The 25688-nt window shown below is 35.7% G+C and overlaps 1 protein-coding gene across 8 annotated transcripts in view; it reads right to left on the bottom strand.

Moving 5' to 3' along the window:
- Positions 1-25688, bottom strand: part of BMPR1B (bone morphogenetic protein receptor type 1B) — a 371022-nt gene that overhangs the window by 16855 nt on the left and 328479 nt on the right. For all 8 annotated transcript variants that reach the window (XM_019741148.3, XM_074323317.2, XM_074323315.2 and 5 more), the window contains 6 exons: positions 24053-24155; positions 23419-23521; positions 11396-11492; positions 10179-10317; positions 3936-4128; positions 2859-3156 (listed from right to left, as the gene is read on the bottom strand). In XM_019741148.3, the coding sequence (XP_019596707.1) occupies positions 2859-3156; positions 3936-4128; positions 10179-10317; positions 11396-11492; positions 23419-23521; positions 24053-24155 (933 nt within the window). The remainder of the gene's footprint in view (positions 1-2858; positions 3157-3935; positions 4129-10178; positions 10318-11395; positions 11493-23418; positions 23522-24052; positions 24156-25688) is intronic.

Raw genomic sequence — 25688 nt, 5'->3', positions numbered from 1 at the left:
TGCATGAAATTTAAGAGGTCCTTCAGTTCATTCCCCTTATATTAAGCAGACTAAGCTTCAGAAATGTTATAGATACTCACTTTCCTTGTTTGTTTTAAGGTCTATAAAGAAAATGAGTTCTCAATTACTTTTATATAGCCAACATTTATTGATTCAAAACAATGTTAGACTACCTATAATGGGTAAGTCAGGATGGCATGTCAAATGGTAAATACATTAATTAATTTGGCATGGATCCTGCTCTGAAGCTGCCCAATGACTAGTAAAAACGATGAGGCATGTACTAAAATAAATATAATATCATCAGACAAGGGCCAGGAAATTACTACAGGAGTAGAAAACATGATGTCATTATTCCTAGCTGGGGGATGAGTAAAGTGACTTAAAGGCAACTTTGAGATTGGATTTATGTACATGGAGAAACAAGGGGCTTCTAATTAGAGACTGTGTAATCAACAGCAAGGCAGTAAAAACATGTCTATGGAGAAAAAACACAAGTTGCTCAGTTTTCTTTCTTGCAAAAGAAAGCATACAAGTTGGAGAGTCTGCAGGATATAAAACTGGAAAGGTAGATTTAATCCAGAGTGTGTAGGCTCTCTGGAGCTAAGAATAGGTACATTTTTTCCTTCACTATGCAGTCTGCATGGAACTATTCCTTTATCCATTATACAAAGTTTTGCAGCAATACCTAAGTAATGGGCACCAAGGAAAGGGACTAGAGATGCACATTTGAGTGAAACATGGTCTCTATCTTCATAGAGTTTAGTCTTCAATGCAAATGATGGATGAGTAGTCAATGATTTCTGTGCAACACTGGGAGAAATGCCATGAGAGCATTCACAGGGTCACATGGGAGGATGCAAGAAGACTAACTTAAAGTCAGACTTGTAAGGGAATAATAGGATCCCCGAAGGAAGAAATTGTGCAGATTAGTAGCAGTTATCTAAATAGAAGAGGGGATGTTGGGTATTCAGATAAAGATAAAAGAGTGTTAAAAACACTTGAAGGTATGACAAAGTATACATTACTCAGAATAGAAACTACATTTTAACCCAAAGTTATAGGAAACTATTAAATTATGATGTCTACAAGTATGCTTCAAGAAAATAAAGTTGGCAGCATATAGAAAAAATTAGAAATAGGCAAGACAAAGAGGAAGTAACTACAAAATGCTTTACTCCAGAATCTAGAAAAATGGTAGAGAGGAGCCACACTGGCCCAGTTCAAGTGGGAATTTCATGGAGACAGAATTCACTCAAATGAGCTAACCAAAAACTTAAAGAACAAAGGAAATGTCGGACACCTCACATTTTAGAATGGATCAACCAAAACTGGGAACTAGGAAGTGAAAGCAGATGTGGCAGAAAATCTAGCAGTGGGAAAATATTTAAAAAGTAGACAGAGAGCAGAATCTCCAGAAAGAAAGAAGGTGAACCTGGGATACAAAGGCACATCACACAAACAGAAGGAAGGGAGGCTTAGGTGCTGTGGAAAGTGGAATGACAATGAGAAAGCCTTATGGCGACCAAGATCAATGGTGTCCCTTCAGGTGAGAAAGGAACAGGAACCAAATTACAAGATATTATGAATTTCTGGATTGTGAAAGCAGATTACTTTTTAGAACCCTGGAGAAATTAAAAAGGGGAGGAAAGGAGAGAGGGTGGTAACTTGAGAAGCTAAATGGGAATGTTTTTGTGTAAAGGAGACTTGAAAACAGTTGTAAGTCAAAAAAATAAAAGGAATTCAGAAGAGAGAGAGGATTTAATCATCTTTACGGGAAGGGGGTTCACATTTCTAACTTAAGTCTACAGTCCAAATCATTTCCTTCTGCTTTGTTTTTAAAGATCATGAACTTCAATTTGCCATCCTCGAAATGATGAAGACCTTCCTATATTTGGGAACTATTTTTAAATCACACCTCAGTCTTCACTTCTAGGTGAAAATATGACTCCAGTAGACCTTTCTCGTAAATTTCATTTTCCAAACTTTTAATCATCTCCATGGCTTTCCCTTGGTACCCTTTTCCTACCCTTTCAAAAAAATTCCACAAGAGGGTCCAATAATTTAATAAAGGCTAAGCCTAAATTGAGTTTTGGAAAAGGTAGTTATATTATGTTCCCTCCCTGTCTGTGGTTTGCAAACTCACTTTGTTTTATTTTCAAAGCAGAGGAACCATTTTCCCTAATCAAATCACCTGCAAGATAAAAGGTGCTGCTCTGATGAGAGTGAGTGTAAGCAAAAGAGAGTCCCAACTGTCCAGCATTCTATCTCCCCATTCTGTGGAAGCTACTGATGTCACTCCAAGGAGCCCCCAGGGGTCTGAAAAGCACTATTTTACAACATGTACTGATTTATGGGTCCAGGTGTTATAGTCACCTTTCACGTTACAATATAATAGTGTTGAATACTGGCTGTGTTTGGTTTATTAGTTTCTAACATTTCTCATAGAACACCTGTGCAAATTATCTTTCTTTTATCATATAAAAACATTGCCTTTATCACTACATAATCTATAGATCATTCCTAAAAGCTTTTCCTACTTTCAAGTGTTATTCAGAATTCTGACCACATAATCCAAGACACTAGCTATCTCTTTCCTCAATACCGTAGCTTCACGGCAGCGATGAGCGTGATAATCTAACAGTGAAGCCAGGACAACCATGAGTGCAGAAACAATAGGATCCACGGAAACACTATGCATTGCAAATAAAATAGTCTCTTCCCCTCCCAAGAAAAGTCAAAATTAAAATTCCTCCTCTACTAAATACCCTAGAAGCACTGAACTACAAAATGTATAATCTATAAAAAGTGATAAAAAAAGAATCATTAAAAGCATACTTGTTCACCTTGATACTAACCTAATAAATTTAACAGCCAGGCCCAGGTCGGCTATACAGCAAGTTCCATTTTTCTTCACCAGGATGTTCTTACTTTTCAGATCTCGATGGGCAATTGCTGGTTTGCCTTGAGTACTAAAGATTTCAGTGTGTAAATGACACAGGCCACTGACAGAAGAATAGGCTAACTTCAACATTGATTTGGTGTCTAGGGTGGTGGACTTCAGATAATCATAGAGGGAACCATTTTCATGATAATCTGTGATGAGGTACAACTGGGTCCAGGACCCTGTCCCTTTGATATCTGCTGCAATGAACCCTAAAAGAAAAAAAGACAAAAAAGTTTGGAGCTAAGTGTTTTCTGAATATTATCAGGAATAATTCTTATTCTCAACTATTATTCTTTGTCAGAGGTATCTTTTGTTTCGCATTTCATTCGGTTTTCTGATTCTGCCTATGACAATATGAAATTACCAATTACCAATTACCGAATTACCAATCGGAGGCAATCAAAACAGTAGAGAAACATTAAGTTTGTAGGGGAAATGGGAAATTTCAGTGGTTAATATTCAAATTAAGTTTGAGTTAACAGTAAATAGCTTATGGCATTATAGTTACACTTAAGACAATGTTTACAAAGCATACACTTCTGATTAGCTTACACTTTTTCCACCTCATGATCTAGCTAGATCATTTCTAATTTGGGAAAATAAAAAGGAAACCAATTATCCATATAAACTCTGGATATAAATAAACCCTACAGATAAATTCGTGTAAATTTTCCCATTTAAAGAAAAATGTGCTCCTTCAAATCCCTAAGAAACCCTAAGAAATGTTGGTATGACACATTTCCCGTTCCTCAAGAAAAAAAAAATTGGAGCGTATTCCATTTCCAGCCCTCCATTCATTCATAGAAGTGTCTTCATCATTCCTCCTGTGATGTTTCCCATTTAGAAGTTTATGATGTTCTTGGACTCACACCAAGAAGAAAATGTCTATGTATTTCATAATGGGGCCAAACAGATGAGTAAATACGCAGATGTTAACAGAAAAATAGCGGAAAGCTAGGAAACCCTGAACATTGCTATACAGACTCACCCAAAATGTTTTCATGCCTCATCAACACTGTCTGATATATTTCTGTCTCTCGGAACCAGCTGGCTTCCTCTGTGGTGAAGAAGACTTTCACAGCTACCTTTTCGCCACGCCACTTTCCCATCCAGACTTCCCCATAGCGACCTTTTCCAATCTGTTTCACCATCTGAATCTGCTTAGCTATAGTCCTTTGAACCTGTGAAATCCCAAAACACACTGTTAGTGTATTCACAGCACTACAGATGTGTTTAATCTTTTTTACTCCAGAGATGAAATAATTACAGCATGTAAAACATAATTAGCCGGTAGTTTTCCTTTATACAGAGAAGTTATTTGTATTTACTTATGAATTTATGTGTCCTCTTTTAAGATTTGAGATTTGAAATTGAGTGTGGATTCTGAATGTTTGAAATATTGCTTCCAAATTATTATTGACTATTTCATCCTACCTATTATTCTCATAGAGAAAAAAAACCTAAATGGGTTCACAGTGTTTGGTAGATCCAAGTACTTTTCACTTCTACCACTATAGTGGGATACTAGATACTCTGAAGGGACTCATGCCACACTTGGATAAAATACAAGACAAAATTGTAATGCATTCATAGACGCAGACAATAGCTTAGTGGTTACCAGAGGGTGAGGGTAAGGGGGGTGTGGGTTGGGGGTTGGGAGATGAAGGTAAGGGGGATCAAATATATGGTGATGGAAGGAGAACTGACTCTGGGTGATGAACACACAATGGGATTTATAGATGATGTAATACAGAATTGTACACCTGAAATCTATGTAATTTTACTAACAATTGTCACCCCAATAAATTTAATTTTAAAAAAATCAAAATTGTAATGCATTGTTGGGCACATAAAAAAAATAATAAAGGAAATCTTCAAGCAGGGAGGGATGAAGGAAGGAGAGAGGGAGGAAAGAAAAGAGGGAGGAAAAGAGGAAGGAAAGAGTTGAGACCACAGCAGGGAACGATAACCATTAAGCACATACAAAAGCTAGGTTGCTGTCTGGGCTAAGAATGATACCAACACTGGGATCCAGATTCTAAATGTTAATCCCTTTAAAAGTAAAGAAACTGAACCTACGGCTTCAGCATTAAGCTGGGACCACTGAATGGTGCTAAATTCGTCCTAGTTGGTAGCACCCCATGGCTTCCAGCAAAATCAAATACAAATCCTCTCTTGAGGAAATCATTTCCATAATACTTCACGTCCCACCACTGCAGTAACTTACTAGGTACTTTGAAGGAATTCTTGCTACCATATTAAGCTGATCACGGGTAAAATATATGAAATAAAAAACTATAATGTATTGTTGGGCTCACAAGTATGTTAAAAAAAAGGGGTTCTAAGGAAATAACCTCACAGAGTGATCTGATCATAAATTCCTAACAGAGCAGGTGATGGTGGGCAGCCATGCCACAGGCATACAACTTCTTTAGTAAAAGGTTTATCTTTGCCTTAAGCAAGCCCTGTCTATTGTTTCAGTGCATCTGGGTTAACACACCTTTGAAATGCCTCTTTTCAGGCCCCTCAGAATCTAAACCTCCAGCAACGGAGCACATAATCTTATTAACTATCCTGTAATCCAATCTCGCCTTGTTTTCTCCCACCTTTCTGTACTTTCCCTCCTTAATTTCAAATGCATAAAAGAAGCTGCAAACTTCCAATCTGAGAAGCATTTTTCTCAGTCTGTTGAGAGCTTGCTTCCAGGTGTATCCTCTGTTTGGCTCAACTACATTTTTATAAAAATTCTTTACAGGTTTGGATGTTCTTATGTCAATACCAGTAAATAAAGGAAATCCCCAAGGGGGGGGGGGGCAGAGAGGAGAAGAGGGAGGGAGAGAAGGAAGGGAAAAAAGAGAAGATTCCACAGAATAAATTCCTCAAAACAAAAGGAAATAGCCACTATAAATGAGTCAAGAGAAACAATCCCGATATATTTAACCCTTCCAGAGTACAGATATTGGAATTTTCAGATATGCTGAGGAATAGAATGCTGAGTAATGCTACATGAATATATAAAGAAAGAAGTTGGAATGAAAAGTAAGCAAGCAATAAGAAACTAATGAAAATTATACTTTGAAATGGACAGTTAATTGTCCCAATCAAAACTGTAAAATGGACAGGTAAAACAACAGATTAGAGCTGGAGAAAGCTCTGAAAAATTAGAGTGTAGTAGAGACAAAGAAAAAGAAAATAGGAGAGCTAAGTGGCATAGAGGTTAAATGTTACTTTATATATAATCTTTATCCCATCTGTGTTTACCAGAAAATATTTTAAGAACACTATAACTGAAGGGGCCAAGTATAGGTGACAATTTATATAATTGGGGACTCATATAGAAAGAAGCTAGCACAGAACTCTTATAAGATTTGATCAGAAAACTGGAATGAACTGTATGCAGAGATATGCTTTGCATCAAAAACACTTAAAACGTATTTTTTTCACATTTAAGGACCATGTAATTACATTGCGTCTACCCAGATAATCCAGAATAATGTCATCTCAAATCCCCTTGGCCAGGTACAATAACAGAGTCTACAGATTCGGACATGGACATGTGGGGGGCCATCATTTTGTTTCCCACTGATGACTACCAACTAGGATTAGTTCTGTTTTTTGCATATGGAAGATTCAAGAGATAATGCTATCCATTGCCATAACTATTAACAGTAATAATATTATCAGATTAAAAGCTTTTGGGGGAAAAGTGGTCTTTTTTAAATTTTCTAAAAGCAGGATTGAAAAATAAAAGCATTGCTGACATGCCATTAAGTCCCTCAGCCTGAAGGAAATAAGGAACGGAGTATGTGCTGAGCAGCTTTCCTCCCTTAGGAACCAAACATGCTATGGGAGGATGTATTTCCAGTACACTTCCATTACCACGTGAGGGAACAGAAGCATCAAGAGCACTAAGCAGCTGAGAGCCCAAAACACAAGTACATAGTTAAATTATTGACTTGAGAGGAAACTTCACACATTTATTAAAGGAATATTATACTTAATTTACAGATGTTACAAAGCATTGCTATGTAAATCTATGGATATTTCCTAAGGAACAGTTTTGCATCCTTTTCTTTTCTAATGCTAATATATCTTATAATTTCATGAAAGTACTGATGGAATTGGCAATGCTCGAAAGAATAGGAACAACTTATCTCAAAGACAAAAAGTATCAATAAGTTATATTGAAAAATTAAAAATATACTTGTATTTTGAGGTTTATTATAATATCTGAGGACCTGAAAAGGAACTTGAAAAATGTAAAAACTATGTGATTTATTTTTTAATTTAATTTAGTAAATGTTTCTGCTCTTTCTCTACCTAAACTATTAATCTATATTACATTCTTAGATATCTATTTTGAAAGCTTATTGTTCACATAAAATATCTGTAAGATAAAATCACTTATAATTGTGATTCCAAAAAGAACTATTTCCTGTAAAATAGGTACAAGTAGGTATATAAATATCACATATATATGTATGTATACATATGTATACATATATATATGTATGTATATATATGTATGTATACATATATATATGAGACACACACACAGTATCTTAATTCTTACAACCACCCTATGATATTCCTTCCTTAAAGGAAGAGAGAAAGACAGAGACAGAGACAATTGGCAAATACAAATGTATACATTTTTTTTGGCACCCCCAGTACACATAAGGCATGGATTTTCCCCTTATGTTAATTAAATAAATAACAAATTGGTATTTAAGGTATGATACTCACATAATAATATAATGTATACTTTGCATTATCTTACAATAATAGGATCTTAAATCTGTAATATTGATATTTTTTTCTTCACTGAACTGGGTTTTATGGGATCCCCCTTCCCACCTGCCCCTATCAAATGCATCTCTTTGTTTTATTTAACCAGTATTTGGTTCACATCTCACAAACGTTAAGATCACAGATTCTAGAGGCAGATCATCTGGATTTGAATCCTGGCTTCTCCACATAAATGCTAGATGACCTATCTGGGCTGTATTTCTAGAACTACCTCACACGGTTGATATGAGGATTAAATGAGATCATATTTGTAAAGGCCGGTCCATCCAGGATTGGTATCCTGGCAGTCTGGCTACTCTTAACCATTTTTTGATAGAAGCCAAATTCTATTTTTCTGGTATTTAGATTATAGAAATAGCATAGTATTTTCACAGATATTAAAAATTGGAGTTGAAAGCTTTTAAAACAAATTATTTAATAGCCCATTTAACCAATCAGAGGGATACAAAAGTGAACAAAATGTAATCTCCACCCCTAAGAACGAGAGTCCACTTAAAGATACAGAAACACTAATATCCATTATAACCGTTATTTTAAACCGCTGTATTGATACTACAAGCAAAATGTTATGATAGAAGACTATAAATAGACTGGTTCAGACTGGAGTAAGCTGTCTCAGAGATAATACATGAGGTAGGCCATGAGCCATAAGTTTGAGGAACTCTCCGTGAAGACATTACATTTACAAAGAGACATGGACTTTAAAAAGATATTTTGTACAGCAGGTCCTCAAAAAACGTTGTTTTGTGCAATGTCAATTCGTTATAAGCCTGACAAGATGTCATAGGAACCTAATTCCTGTTTATGTCAATTAGCTTAGGGTAAAATTGGTTTTGTTAGAAGTTGTTTCACTTAAAGTCAGAGAACCAATCAACAATGTTAGGTGAGGACTTAACTGTATTTAAGAAACCATTAGGTTTCTCAAGGCTGACAGAGTGCGGGAAGTAGGTGGAGGTGAGGTGGGAGAAGAGGTATGCCATACAGACCAAGCTAAGAAAGAAGACCCAGAAAGGCTACTGGATAGTAAAATGTTTTATCCAGGGAAGTAACATAGTAAGGCCAAAGATTTTGGAGAGATACCTCCACAGTAATAAGAAAGATGGGTTAGAAGGAGAAAGCAAATTGTTTTCAATTCCAAGAGCATGAGTATCTGATTCATAAATATCATAGGGGATTTTAATATTTGTACTTTTTAAATAGTATAAGATTTTTAAATATAAAATTTGTATTGCTATATATTAATTAAATTCTAAGAATTAAAAAATCAAGCAATTTGATAAGAAAAATGTGTATCCTAAGTAGCATCAGTTTGGTCACCATGACTCCTCCTTGGCAAGTGGTTTTCTGCTGCTTTCTTACCTTCAGGGGAGGTATTAGTCAAAGAGTACAGAGTTTCAATTATGCAATATGAGTAAAACCTAGAGATTTATAGTGTCTACAGTTATAAACGGTGTAGTGTATTCAAAAATTTGCTACAAGAGTAAATCCCGTGTTGTTATCATAAAATAATAATAATGATAAAGAGGGCAGGAGAAAACTTTTGGAGGTGATAAATATGTATGTATAAGGCACAGATTGTGGTGATGGTTTCTCACATGTATACTCATCTCCAAATTCTTCAAGTTCTACACTTTAAATATATACATTTTTTTGGATGTCCAAAAAAATGTTATAAAATAAATTCTTGGCTTGAGACTTTTTTAAAAAGTTATTTTTAGTACTAAATTAAAGGTCACTAAAGGAATAAAGTAAACAAGATATCCAAGTCAGAACGAGACAATAAAGATTAGGAAAATTATTCTTAGGAGTTATAAAAGAAAATATTTCTCATTAAAATTGGTATTTCCATCCTGAGTCCCAACGATCTTTTTGAATAGTCCATAAAGGAACCAACTGTTTTTCTCATTAGAGCAAGTGCCTTGGATTCAGTATATATTTTCTTCAAGGTTGGCAGTGTTGACCATCAGAAAATTAAACCTCTCCTGAATGGAAAAGCCAGGACTTTACTCTGAAACATAAACCCTCCAGCTGAAATGCAGCCTTCTTCCTTTGTAAAAGCACTCAGATCCCAGTTGGTTGTAATACTTTTTCCTTCAAAAGCCAGGCCAAAGTGCAGTAACGCAATCCTTACTGAAAACAGAGGGAAGATGGCACCAGTTTAATGTTTTCTAATCTGCTCTTGATCAGAATGTCTGAGGGTTTGGATTGTAACCATACACTGACATTAAAAAACAATCACCTCACCCCCAATATGTCACAATGTTACCATGAAGCCCTGCATCTGAGATCTGATATCTCACTGATTGCACAGAACGTTCTCTGTGTCTTGCCGTATCTGTTTCAGGAAAATGAAACCCTGTATTTATTGACATTTCCTCTCAGAAGACATTTCCTTTAAATACAAGGTATGTTCTTCTCATACCAGTAGAGGGAGGCCTGATCCACTTCCTGAGCTTTGAGACTGCTCAATTAAGTCTCTCAGGGATTCTCCAGGAGGAATGTAAGTTTCATCCTGTTCTAACCCAATGCTGTACCGAGGTCTGGTTTCTTGTCTTTTATACCTAAAGATACATAAAGGAAGAACATTTTAGACACTCGATTGCAATATAGGCAAAACACTACAGATAAAACATTAACCCTGGCAGGTTTTATTTTAGCACATAAATGTAAGATTAAATGCACAGTATTTATTACCATCAGTTATGATTTCTAAAATACAAATCATAATTATTTTCCTAATCTATTTTTTAAAGTAAACTATATGTTTTTACTTAGTGTCAACCATCTACAATTTTTCTTCTCTATTCCCATCCATTGACTATTTCCCAGAAGGTTATATTCTGTTAATGTTTATATATAGCTCCAATATTCATTTTCTAAAATCTTTCCCTTTAAGTTCCTAATTAATTATAGATGACTGCAAACTTTTGGTTTCCAAAAGACATTATAGCTAACTCTCATCTAAGGTAATACATAGAACAATATTACAGATAAATGAAATACATTTAAACTTTAAAAACTTTTTGTCAGTAATTATATCTCCAATTAGAAATCAATTTATTTGAATGAACTCCCATTTATAGACTAGTATTATAAATGAGTATTACAAAAGGGAAGTGACATGAATTTAAAGGTTCTTGTATTTCACGAACTACAAAATAAGCTCTTAGTGACTAAAAATAATTTGTAACCACCATACTTAACTTTAATACAGTAACTGAACCTGTTTTAATAATTAATCTCTAAATTATCTTTAAAATCTTTCAATACTAAGGGGAAATTGTTAACTCAGGAAAGAGGGAATTACTAGAGCGATTCTAAGTTCAACATGCTAATTTCTCGTAGAATCAAACTCAACAGTAACTAGTTCCTTAATTTCCTAACTACTCTAATTTTGCTAGGGGTGAAATTTGTCTGGTTAGTTTTGATGTCCAAAGCAGAAATGAGATAGGTATCTATTAATAGCTTCATTAGGACAAATATCCATCTTATCAATAGTAACTGATATTATCAGTGAAATCTAAGATCTAGTTAGGTCAAAGAAAGCTGTGTGAAAAAAGAAAACATCAGCAGGTAGTATAGTAGTATGAGAAAGATATTATAAACTCAAAATTCTACATCTACATGTTGGAAACTTACCTGAAGTAACAGAATAAAATGATAAGGACCAAGAGCAAACTACAGACAGTCACAGATATAAGTAAGGCTTTGTGGTGTATAGGTCCGTCAACAAAATCTGAAATTAAAAAGAAAGTAAAGAGAACCATAAAACAGAGAACATTTTCACTTAAAAATTAAGAAGCAACTCTTTCCTAAAAGTGCTTGCTAAGCTCCATATGCAAAATGTGACAGATCCTTTTAACCTGCATTTTGATAAGAAAATAATATATAAGTACACACTCCAAATTAAATCATTTTGACTAGCATGAATCATTGTTCATATAGGCACTCAATTCAAGAGCATGCATTTCTTCCCATCTGTAAGGAAAAGGCTTGACACTGGATAGATAAAAGCACAGAAAATGAACAAATGTAGTAAATGGGTCAGTGCCCCTAAAATACAAGTAGGCAGTTCATTTCTAGTTCAGATCCATCTCATGGGTTTACAGGCTTCTCTCATGCAGTTTCTAGAGCGCTTTATATCATGAATTTGGATTAAAAAACTAACCTATATTTATTGTACATAACACACAAAGTTATCTTATGATAGATGCAAAGGGACAGGATTCCTTGAGTATTGCCAAACATGTATAAAATATAGGGATAGGCATCACTTTAAACAAAAATGCCCTTCTAAAATACACACATTTTTCATTAATTGCATTTATATTTTTTAAATGGGTATGTTCTACTCAAAGAATATATAGTGTGATCCTTTTATAGAACAAATTATTAAATATTATTCATGTTGTTCTAACTCCAATTAACACATCAGATTTACATACAACATGATTTCTCCAACTTCATATAAATAAGAATGACTTGGAGAACTTCATACAAGTGCATGTTTACTGACTTCAACTCCAGAGATTTTTATTCAAAGTACTTTATTATTATTTTTTTTTATGATCATCTGGGCTGATTTATATGCAGGTCGTCTCTGGAACATATTTTGAGAAAACTGACTAAAACCAGGTGCACTTATAATAGTAATAATATTAGCACCATTCTTATTAAGGGGACCATATGTCTTTGAGAGTGGGATTACTGCTATTGAATTTTAAATAGTATTACTGTCACTTATAACTATGGTTACTATGAAGAAGAGGTTTTCCAACTGTGTTGTGTACATTTAACTGGAAAACTACCTAAACACTTGTGCTGCAGAACTTTTCCCACCCAATGTACCTTTTTTATCAACCCCAAAATATTATATGTTCCATGAAAAGCACCAACTAACTTAAAATAAAGAGAATTGCCACTACTTAGGAAAATTACTACCAACATTTTATAGTATGCCTTTGCAGTATCATTTCAATGAACAAAAAAGTTCATGAGCAAAATACTTCCTAAAAAGGCATTGTATACAACCATATCCACAGCAGCATCATTCATAACAGCAAAAACATGGACGAAATCCAAGTGTCCATTGACAGATGAATAGATAAACAAAATGTGGTGTATACACACATGGAATACTATTCGGCCCTAAAAAGGAAGGAAATCATGACATATGCTACGACATGGATGAATCTTGAGGACATTATGCTAGTGAAATAAGCCAATCCCAAAAAGACAGATACTGCATGACTCCACTCATATGAGGTACTTAGAGTAGTCAAAATCCTAAAGACAAAAAAGTAGAATGGTGGTTGACAGGGGCTGAAGAGAGCAGGAAATGGGGAAGTTATTGCTCAGTGGGTACAGAATTTCAGTTTTACAAGATGAAAAGAACTCTGGAAATGGATGGTAGTGATGGTTGTACAACATTATGAACATATTTACTACATTGAACTGAATGGTAAAATGGTAAATTTTATGTTATGTGTATTTTACCAACACAAAAAAATGGAAAAAGAAATCATTGTAATTGCTCTGTAACTAGATTGTTTTCATTTTTAATATTCTGGATGTTTCCAAAACAATCAACTCTTTTCCTGCAGCATGAGTTCTAAAGACTACAGAGTACATATACAGACACATCCAGAAAGTCAATCCTCTGATGATATATATTTAGGAGACTACAAAGATTTTGCAATAGCACATCTTTGTAATACATAAAATTCTGTGATGAACACATTATACATAAATCATTATACACATCAATGATTATTTCCTTAATCTGACTCTTAGAAGTAGAATTATTAGTTTAAAAGTATAGAATTTAAGGCTTTTTATACATACTATCAAAATATCCTTTTAAAAAAAGATTACACAGTTTCTATTTCACCATCAATGTGAACATATGCTTTAATTATTTTGAAATAATGTAAGCCTTATGAAAACCTGTAAGGATAAAGAACTCCAATATGCCCTTTACAGTGATTTCCCATTTTAAAAATGTTGCCATATTTGCTTCATAATTCTCTTCTTCTCTCAGTATCTCTCCCTCTCTCTCTCTCTCGCTATATATATATGCATATATATATACTTGTATACACACACACACATATGTGTACATACAGTCATGCACTGCACTATGCTGTTTCAGTCCATGATGACTGCATACACGGCGGTGGTCACGTATATGATCACTGTCAATTATAATGAAGCTGAAAAGTTCCTATTGCCTAGTGTTGTTGTAGCCATCCTAAACGGGCATAAGCAATGCATGATAATTACATACAGTATTCAGTACAGCAATATGCTGTACAGGCTTATAACCCAGGGGCAACAGGCTGTACCCTTGAGCCCAGGTGTGCTGTAGGCTAGATCACCTAGGTTTGTGTAAGTGCACTCTACGATGCTCACACAAGGAAATCGCCTAATGACGCATTTCTCAGAATGTATCCCGATTATTAAGTGATGCACGACTGGATATATCTGTATTCATATTTCTGTTTATTTTTTATTTGTATGTATGCATAATTTGTGGATCGTCTGATGTTACAGATATAATATCCCTACCCATAAACACTTCTGAGTGTGCTTCCTAAGAACTGGACATTGTCTTATCAAATGGTAATATAATTATCAAAATCAGGAAATTAACATGAACATATAAATTGAAAATCAATCTTCCTTTGAAATATTTCAGAGAAAATTTATTTATAATAAACTAAAATCCACAGCTCTTTATACTAATTTCTTGTCTGAATATTGTGATAGTTAATGTTATGATTTACTCATCAGTCTACAATATATGTTTAACAATTATTTATGATCAACACTACTACCCAAATATTATTGGAAACAGTCTGTATTTAAAAAGATTAAATGAAGGACCATTAAATATAAGCAATTTTATAGTAACAATTTCAGAAACATTGCCAACGGTTCATAAAAAAAGGAGTTCAGGAATTTGACCCACTATAGTACAAATCCAAAAAGCCACCGAGGCTTTAACACCGACGGAAGTCATATATAATTAGCACATGCATTGTCTGAAAAGTGTTGCTTAGAAAGTCTTGAAAATAAAGCTCTTAAAATTAAGTAGGCTAAGACTTTACACAATGAATCGTCTCAGTCAATTTTCCCTCTATGCCTTCTTTCCTTAATTGTAGGCAAAATTAACAATAAACCGGAAGTCAGCACAATTCACAATGTTTACATATGAGTATGCAGGTGTACAAATACCATGGGACATAGATGTGGAAATACTATCTCTGGAAACTTAGCTTAAAATGTATTTCAATAACAAAAGCAAAAAGCCTGAATTTGCTGAAAACCAAAGAGCACACTGGATGTTCAACACTAGGGAACTCACTACATAAGCACAACGTGTCAGTATCTGAATACAGAATACTTTCATTCAAGTGATAACAATTTTACTAAGACTCTCAGGCCCACTGCGCTTTACTTTTGCAGGTAAATGCAAAATGCCCTCTGAACTGTAAGCACACTTTATTACTCATCTTATTATATATCTGATTTATGAGAGGAATGAGACCAGCAAGGATCTAAGGGATTCTTTCCTTACCATCAAGCACTTTTTTTAAGTCTAGTATTACCTTCCCATTTTCCTTTTCTTTGTCCCCAAAACTCTATCCCCTGCAGCCTCATCTCTGCCTCCTTGTCTTCTGTCATGAATAAGTGATCCTCATCAATAAACCTTTTGTTTCTGTTGGTTGTGCTGGTCATGTTTTAATCCGCCATTACCTGTGCTCAGAGCATGAACAATGTAAACATTCAAGTCCCTGCCAGAGTCTTGGAAAGCCAACCCTTCCAGATACCTATCAGGAAAAGAACGAGGCCCGGAGTTCTCTCTCGCTAGGGTAGCAGATTTCTCCCTGCCCTGTCACTCCAAAGGCTCAGGGAAGTAGAAAGGAGAACTCTTCAGGGAAATCTGGTTCACCCTGAGAGGCAAGTAAGAACCACCAGTGGTTTCCTAACAAAATAGCATTCTCTGGCTACTTGTCTCCTCTTTGATAATTAGGTGGTTTGTAAGGGCCCAAAATGATAGGACTGTTTTCATAAGGTTAGACAATGGTTTACAATTGCAACAGGAAATTTAATAAGCAATTTCCTGGAAACAAAGGAGGTTAAGACAAAATTTTTATATCCAGATTATTACATTCAAGGAGAAATAAAAAGACTATTTCTAAATTCCTTCCTTTGGTCCCAAATACAAAATTAAATCCAAAATATTGCTGAACATTTCAAGAAATGGTAGAACTACTCCCTGGCAAAGAATTTAGCTCAAATTCACGTATTGGTTTATGTTGCCATTGTGTAATATAAGTATGAGAGGCAAATTATGGCATGTACTGTTGCATTCTGCACACTATCACATATTTGATCTGTGTTGTGGAGAATGAGGGAGATGTTTCAATGTTACCTATATAGTTTCATTTGTAATCGGCAATATCTAACCTAAGCAATAGCATTTTAAAACAAATCTAAACTGCTCAGAATATAGTTTTGATTGAGTATGAAAAATAAGATAAATTTTAACTTTGGAAATCCTGTACTACAATTTGCCTTAAATGACACTGAAATTACCATATTTCAAGGCAGAATATTATTTTTGATACATTTTCTATGAAGTATATGTGTAATACATATGAGTAATTCCCACAATTAAACACAAACTTATGCCTATTTCAAAAAATTATATACACTTTTATTCTGTAAAAGCCAAATTAAAGGATCCCATTAAATAAAGCAAGGGCTTCTGTTCATTTCATCTTAACACCAGTCCTTCACTTCAAGTGTTCTTTTTTAAAAAAAAATTAAATAAAAATAAGTGATTAAAATAAGTAATTTGAGGGAAGGGGAAAAAAAAAATCTTATCAAATTCTCCAGCCTACAAGGACATTTTACTCACAGTATCTTGGTCAAACCATCTGATGCTGAGAGTCTGGGCATACATCATCCCTCCTAGCATCCCGCTGCCCCTTCATCACTAATTCTGAAGGCAGAGACCAGGCACCAGGCACCACGAATTCTTCCTTTCAGCCTCTCCATCAAAATAGACATCTCTTCCTACTCTTAGCACCAGCTGCAGTGTCAGTGAGCTTCCCAGATCATATTTTATTGCTTATGATGAAGGTGCTGCATCTGATCTAATTATTTTTTCATATTTCCTCCTCAAAAGAGAGAGACTATTATCCTAGGGTATTCTGTTTTGCTGATGCTGAAATGGAATAAGCAAAGAAAAGAAAAACGAGTATTTATAAAATAAGTTAAGCTGCATTCTGGCCTCCCTTTATGTTCTTTTTTTTTTTTGAAACAGAAGATGACAAATAAAATTTCAAGGACATTGATAAAATATTCATTGAATGCGATTGTGCATCTCTAATTTCCTGCTAACTGCCCCTAAGTTTTTTTTTAAAAAGGAGTTTAAGGAAACTCTAGATCAGTAGAAAATGTTTTCTGATTTATTTGTTTTTAGTAGGACAATTTATTGGTAGCGATTTACCTCTACACTTGGTACTTCTCTGATCTCTAATAATAGAATAGCACCAAAGCCTATTATTATTTAGCACCTAGTAACAGATATTTTGCCATAAGATTAATCATTTAAATTTTGGGGGACAGCAATTATTAAAGAACAAGAATGACACCGAAAGTTGGTAAGCTGGACTTTTCTTCCCCCTATTCTTTTAACACAATTGTCTCTATTTTATAGTAATTTGATATATAGATTTACAATAAATCGATAATAATCTATAATAATACCTATAACAGTCTATAATAATATGTAATAATCGACTAGGTGATGCCTAGTACAGGTTCTCAAGGTTTGATCACTGGGTTAACAGCATCAGCATCATCTGGGAGCTCCTTAAAATGAAAATTATTGGGGCCCACTCAGATCTACTAAATTGGAAAATAGGTGGGAGCCAGTTATCCGTGATCTAACAAGGCCTCCAAGCAATTCTGATACACCTAAAGCTTGAAAGCCACTGGCCTAATACTCAACTGGGACTTAATAAATGTTAAATTGGAAGAAGAGGAGGGAGGAAGACACAGAGAGAGCGCACACACACTTGCAAGGAGCAGAGCAAGCAACCCTCTAACACCATTTTCTAAAAATAGTAACTAATGTGTACCTGAGAATGGTCTAAGTGGGCAAGGCGAATAGAATAAATAGAATACTTTGAAAATAATCTATTAATTGTTTATCAATTGTTATGTTAAATGGCTAACAACTATTGAGAGTTTTCTGACTCATATAGGTTAAAGCATTTGTTTTTTTGTGTGTTTTTTTTTTTTGAGAATGTCATTCAGAGGTTCTATAAAAGATTTAGTGAGATGACATCATTGGCCCGTTTCTTATCTCCACTACTTACTCTAGCTATGTACACTTTGCACAGTATTTAATCTCCAGATTCCTCAGCTTTCATGTCTGTGAAATGGGGATAATATATTGCCTTCTTCCTTGGGTTGTTATGAGGATTAAATGTTAAAGAAAAGAGCCACAGTAAGTAAGCACTCCATTCACATAAGCAAATATCACAATTAATATGATGATTTCCATTGTTCTTAGTCTAGAAAATTGGCCTGGCTCTGAGCTTCAGAGGGTCCTGGTCTGGCTCCCTCCAACCATGACCCATCCCACTGAGCAATTGATCTGCAGGAACCAGGAGAATGTGTTCACCCAGAAGCTGTCCCCTCCCATTTTCCATTGCCCAGAATTCTGGAATTCCTTGCCTACACATCCCATGTCTGTGTTCAGGAACAGTGAGGGCCTCCTTCTGTACCCCTGTCCTCCTGGGGGTGGACCAAGGAGCTGGTGCGGGTACCTGAAGGCCTGAGGGGTGGCCACAGGTGGCATAGCATGTGAGTGGAGTACAAACCAGAGAGCTGGGGTGTTCTAGTGTAAGTATCTGATATTAAGCTTTTCGATCATAACATAAGTGCCTTACATTAAGCTTCTGATTGCTGAGGCATCATTCAAAGACATCCATCTCAAATAACCATAACTAGATAAGAAACCAGGCCGTCCTACACGTAAAGTTTCCTTTTAGAAAGCCCTGGGTAATCTAGATAACTGGCTACTTGAGTAACTCTACTTTTCCCTAACTATACCCTAATTCCTGCTCTTATGTTTTAAATACTTCAATAAAGAGTGAACTCACAAAACACAAGGTACCCTACCCTCAACCCCAATAAAGGCAGAGCCCCACACCCAAGCTCAATTTTGCTCTCTCCCTCTCTCTACCCATGAACTTGCTGTGTTGCCCTCGTGCATACCCTGTACCCTCAGAACCTGTGAATAAGAAATCTGGTTTTTCCAAGTTCCCTGAGGGTTGTTGCTGAGGTAAGTCTTAAAATCATAATAAAAACCATAAGGGACGATCCAGCCACAAAATTGGTCCAGTCTGGGAAATTTCTATAGGGGTTGCCACAGGTAGTAGGGACCTAGGTGAGTGATTCAGGCATTTCTAGCCACAGTATCACTCTCCACAGTCTGAGACCAACAGACTGTGGATATAAGAGGCCACTCATGGTGTCGGATAAAAACGAGAACAAAGCTGTTCCCATCAGTCACACTCCCATGTTGGAGAGAATGTCTCAGTAGTTCAAGCATTCTAAATGCCAAGCTGGTGTTGCCCATCATTATGAAAATGTATTTGTTAAGTTAATAGAATATATTTTATTTACCAGTATTCTATATTGGGTTTTGAGTGTTGAATACATAGGTAAATGGTATGTAGACCTCTATTTATATTACTGTCCCAACCCCACAAAGTTTAGGGTTAGGCCTGAGTGTGTGTGTGTGTGTGTGTGTGTGGCAATTAAAATTTAAAATATCAAAAGAAGATGATTCCATGTCTCTTTAACACAATCCTTATTCTTTGAGTTTATACTGAAACACACGCACACATATCTCCAGTAGGAATTGTAAATAACAATATAAACAGAGCCACTTCAAAATGGAGTTGGAACTGCCAAAACAGAGAGGAATGATCTTGCAAGTCTTACTCCTCCTCTCAAACCTTTAGAAAGTTAAAACTGGGCAAAATAACTTTTGGACTAGGCCTAAAACAGCACTGTATTCCAAACAATTCTTTGCAAAGAAAATAAGAAATCAGATATTATGAAAATTAAAGGCATTTTTTAGAATTAGCATAACTATGTTAGCTTAGCTCCACCCATAGAAATTCCATCCTTCTATTCACGTAATTGTTCCCCTTCCCTTTCTAATAAATACCCCTTGCCTTCACCTCCTACTGGAAACACAAATTGGGTTTCTGCCTGAATGAGAGCTTCCTGAAGAGCTATTCTTTTGGATTTCAAATGAAGACTTGTTGCCTTTCACACTGGCCTTTTATTTTTAGGTTAACATTATCATAAATAGATATACATCAAATATGGCTACAACGCTCATGTTTCTGACCAAGGCATTGCTGATATACAATAAAGATATATAGTACACTTCCAAAAAAAAAAAAAAAGTGCTGTATATGCTGGAGGGAAAAAGCAAACAAACAAAAAACCCTGCAGCTCTGTGGGATAGCTATGTAAAAAACACCAGTTCTCTCAGACCACAGTGCAGTGACTTTTACTGCACCCCAAAATGAATGATCCAGAGGGTGAGGTAGAATTTGTAGAGATCTTGTCTAGATACTCCCTGGGATCCTCAGAGTTCAAAGCAGTAAACCCTAATGCCACTAAACTCCACCCAAGCCTATCACCTTGTATAATCTTCAGTATTATCCACTTGCATCCTTCTTCTTAATGCCCTGAACCACGGACTTGTCTTCTCATTGCTGCTGCCCTTCTTTTCAAAGCATTTTCACTACATTCTCTAGAGACTCATTCCCCTGTTTTTCAGAGTCCCTACATGCTCAGCCTCAGAGAATACTCCCTCACCCGCCTGGTCCTACCTAGAATCTGGCTCCATCTACAGGATAATGCATGCATTGCAGACCTTTCAGCATGTGATAGAAAGTCTAGATTTTTCTTAAACCCTCTTGTTACTTGTAGGACACATGCCGTCTTCTTGCATGTGAAAAACCTTTTCTTTTTCATGGAAGAGATTCTAAAATCTAGCACTTCTGTCTTCATTTCCAGCCACTCCTCACCCTCCCTCACGCTCCTAGCACAGAAGTCCCTATACCAGTGCTATACAAAATGTTGTCCATAGATCACCTACTTTTTGAAACTGGTTCACAAGAAAATAACTACACATATTGAAAGTAAACCTTCAGAACTTTACAGCAAATTGACATAAGTGGTTTTTCTCTGCAAACAAAGAGTTGTCGGACTCACACAGTGAGACACAGTGGCTCTGGCTATATCCACATATGGATGGGTCTTGTCTTTTTCTATCAAAAGCTTTGCCTAAACTCTAAAGTGCATATAAATTAAGTTGGGGGAATCTTGTTCAAAATTCAGGTTTAGGGATGTGGCCTGAGGTTCTGTGTTTCTGATGAGCTCCAAGTGATAATGATGCTATTGGTCCATAGGCCCATTGTGAATAGTGAGGCTTCAAACAATTTAATGAGGAGATTTTCTCCAACCAGCCACGCTATTTCATATGCCTATATTTTGCAAATGTGTCTCAAATACCACAAACCAAACCTCTGCACGTACTATTGCCTGTTTGAGTCACGGCTACTGTGGATGATAAAGGGCCACTTACTAAACCTGAGAAAGTCAGGGGAGGCCCTCATGGCAGGGACAACTCAGAGACCAAAATTAACCACATAGGATGGTCTGAACATAAAAATCCCTAACTGAAAGTAGGTCATGGCAGATAATCACATCCTGGGCCTATAGCTTTCTTGACAAAGGAAGTAAGTCTGCCTATGGTCTTTTGCATCTAAGATAACATATCCTTGGAAGGTCAGAGTAATCCCCTTTTTCCAGACCCCTTAGGGCACAACCCACTGCACCAGAGCACTAGACCACAGAATCCCTCATTGTTATCTTGTTCCTCGAAAACCATCGCTATGTGCTGTAAATGTTAATTATTAACTATCATGTACTCACCAATGCAGAAGAAGTATGAGTCTCTCCATTTTACTTTTTATCCAATCCCAGAGATTTCCCCCTTTAGCTTTCTCCTGCCTCCTTAATCTACCACCAATGGATTTCATGTAACCCTCCTTAGGTCTCCTCCATAGATTCTAATGTATAAAATAAGCTGCAAAACGGCCGTTCTCCAGAGCATTTTCTTAATCTGTTGAGATTTTGTTTCCTGGCAATTGTCATCAGCTTGGATCAAATAAACTCATTAAAATTCTCTACAGGTTTGGATGCTTCTTACATCAACACAACTCACACGCTGTGCAACCTTGAAAAAGTTAATTAACCTCACTGTGCTGCAATTTAAATGGGGACTAATAATCCTAGGTACCTCAGAGGATTGTTGTGAGGCTCAAGCAGGTTAATTAACATAATACTTAGCACAATGTTTAGTTATGTTAGTTAGCCATTTTATTTTATTATTTTTATTTTTATTCCTGCCTTCTCCACTTGGCAAACTCCTGCTCATCCTTAAAGTCTTGTTCAAGTATCATTTCTTTCAAGCTATTTTGACATTCTCCCACCCCAGGTAGAGTATGCACTCACTCTTCTGTGTCCATAACTACACTTTATAATCTAACTCTACTACAGGGATATTTCTGACAGAATATAATTATTTATATATTTCTCTTTCATATCCTACTGTGCACATCTTGAGTGCAAAAATTTCCTTTATCCATTTCTGTATCCTTAACACACAGCATGTTGACTGACAAAATTAAAAAAAAACAAAAAACTGACTGAATTTTTGATGTGAATTATCTTACAGAGCTTTCGAGGCTATAGTAGTAACAAGTGTTGTAAAATGTTATCATGCAAACCATGAAATGTCATATTTTGTTGGAAAGATTTTCCCTTCTCAAGAAATACAATTAATCAGTAAAAATCATTTTAAACCACTAATGTAAGACTTAGGACTTGGGACTCTATGACAATTACAATCACTGATTTTTGTGGTGAGAGCAAGTAGGGGAAAGGAAAAGTGGAAGCTGTTTTTAACAAGAAGTCTCTGGGGGTGATAATTTGGCTTTTTAAATGTGCAACATTTAAATATATACGTCTTCCCATTAAATTTTGTAGATATTTTCTCCATTCTATCAATATATATAATTTGACTAAAAAGTAATTACTCTAGCATAGATAAAAAGAAATGACATCCAGCAAGTAATCTAAGTAAGTCCTTTGTAAGGTCCTTATTTTTAAATTGAATGCAGATAAAAAATAAACAGTTTTGGGGTTATGTATACCTTCTGAATAATATTTAGGGGTAAGCATAAAACACTGTTTTCCTCCTCTACCCTCCTGAAACACACTACACGCTCTAGAAACTGTAGTTTTCTGAGGGGAAATGAAGTGAGGTTAAAGAAATAAGATAAACTGGAGTGAAGCCATGTAAGATTATTTTCCCAAGAACTACTTGTATGTGTCTTTAAATGACAGTTTCATTATATCATCTTGCCTTGTCCTCTGTCCCAGCAATGGAAATGGTACAGGTAGATTCATTTAGAAAAGAGAATTAATGCAAGTTTTTATTTTCTTTACGCCTAAAGCTTTTCCAGCCTGGAAGCCCTTCCTCTACTTACCTTTGTTTTTCAGTGGAGGCAGTGTAGGGTGTAGATCTTTATTACATTCATTCCGTTCTGTGCAGCATTCAATTGATCTTCTCTGATGTGGAATGGGGGTGTCCTGAAATCGAACCCAAAGGGCTTTTAGTGGGTTTCCCCTAAATTCTATAGTCACATAATCTAAAATGTAAGAAATTGACACCATTTAAAGAATTCACTGAAAATTCTTACTCAAACATGTTGAAAATATTGTTTTCTATTAGGTAATTTCTTTCAAATTACCATGTATTATCCTACTGCAATGTCTCCATTTCAATGCAATCACTATTACACTTGTAATAACAAGTGTGCACCGTATAAACTGAGGAAGAAGGCCTGACTCAATGCAATTAACTAAACTGGAATTTGAGCAAGATCTAATGGGTCACTAAGCCAAAAGTTAACAGCAAAAATAAAAATAATGTTTAATTTCAAAATGGAGATGGAATTGGCCCAATGAGAATATTCAAATTATTTTTCAAATTACAAAAAACAGGCTAGTAAAACAAACAAACAAACAAACAAAAACAATTATTTTATCTTGTTTGAAACTTGACCATTTGAAATCTAGCCAAGGAAAGGTTACAAGGTGGAATCAAGTTGTCTTCCTTACCCGACACTGAAAATCTGAGCCTTCCAGTCCTAGACATCCAGAAGTGACCACAGGCATCCCAGAATCATCTTCTTCTATCATTGTGAAACAATATCCATCTGTGCTAAAGACCAAACAGGCAAAGTAAGAGTGAATGAGTGTGTGTGTGTGTGTGTGTGTGTGTGTGTGTAGGGGAAAAGGAAATTAAGATGTTTATCATTTGTTTCATTAGAAACAAGGAGAAGGTCAATGATCATGACAGGTTACAATCTGTTAAGAGAATCTCACAAATTCCTGTTATAAAAGTTGATTTAATTATCATAAAATATTTGGTAGTATCTCCTCTGTCCAGAAACTTGTGAGAAAGAAGGATCCAGACTTTCCATATAGTGTATACCATTAATAACCATATATACTAATTACTAAGCACTTACTTTGGTCCTTTGCAGGGATCACTTTCACAAATCCAGAAAAACAACTCTGTGAGGAAGACGGTAGTATTCTTACCTTCTATATATGAGGAAACTGAGGCTCAAAGAACTTGAGTAATTTCCAAAGGCCATATAGCTAGTGAGAGGCATAACAGGGGTTTGAACCCTTGCAGGTGGACGTGGTTCTACTTGCTCTGACATAGTGAAATAAACTTATCTCTTACTGAGGCATGCAAACTAAAGAGGGGCAGGAATCAGCACACCATAAGTGAGGTAACTAAGATTCTGCCTTTTGGTACCTTTGTTTCTGGGCTGGCCTGTCATATGAAAACATCAAGCTTTGTTGCAAGTAGTCTGGACTGAAATTGAGTGTGGGGTAAAGACAGACAACGGAAAGAAGAGGTTTTAACGAGACCACAGAAGGTAAAGTAACAGTATTTTAAATGTCGGTATGGGTTTTTAGATTACAAAGAACTTTCCCTTATTCTAACACATTTAATCCTCTCAAGAATGATGGAAAGTAATATTATTTATATTTTACATATAAGAAATTAAAGTTATGAGAGTATAATAAACTTGTACAAGATCACAAAACAAACAGTTACAGAATCAGGCCTTGAATCAAGGACCTCTTGCTTCTTTCCCACACATTTTCCACTATCTTCTCCTGGAACTAAAAATAAAAAACAAGAACTATTATATATAGAACTATTTGTAAACAGACTTTACTGTCTTCACAAGTTTGGGTGAGGAATGCCAGCAGACTCCCAATATAATCATAAACCCCTACTGTATGTACTAAGAAAATAAAGTACTAAACTACGTCTCCATCTTTTCCATATATACTCAGCATCCAAGACAGATATAACAGTGCCGTCCTAAAAAGTCAGGGAAGAAAGCTGTGAGTGGTATTAGCTATGATTTGTGGTTGGTCTGTTCTGTATTAGGGGAAACAGCATTCTGCCATACATTAGCCCTTCAGTTATCATCAACACCCTTAGAATTGTTTACTTGGTTTATAAGCCTCAAGTGATCCAAAATACCTCCGTTTATAAGAACTAGCACCACAAAGTTCAAACATACTAATGAATGGCTGGCTGGGAAGGGCCAGTGATAAATCTCTTTGTTAGACTAAGGTCAAATGCATGAACATTGTTGTAGAAGAAAGAATGCTTCTCAACAGGCCATGCTCTGAATTCTTTGGGGCTTTTTAGCCAATATCCTGA

Source organism: Rhinolophus sinicus, chromosome 1 (genome assembly GCF_057876585.1).
Source record: "Rhinolophus sinicus isolate RSI-liver-muscle chromosome 1, RSI-T2T, whole genome shotgun sequence".
NCBI classification, from domain to species: domain Eukaryota; kingdom Metazoa; phylum Chordata; class Mammalia; order Chiroptera; family Rhinolophidae; genus Rhinolophus; species Rhinolophus sinicus.
This window is presented reverse-complemented; position numbering and strand designations above follow the sequence as displayed.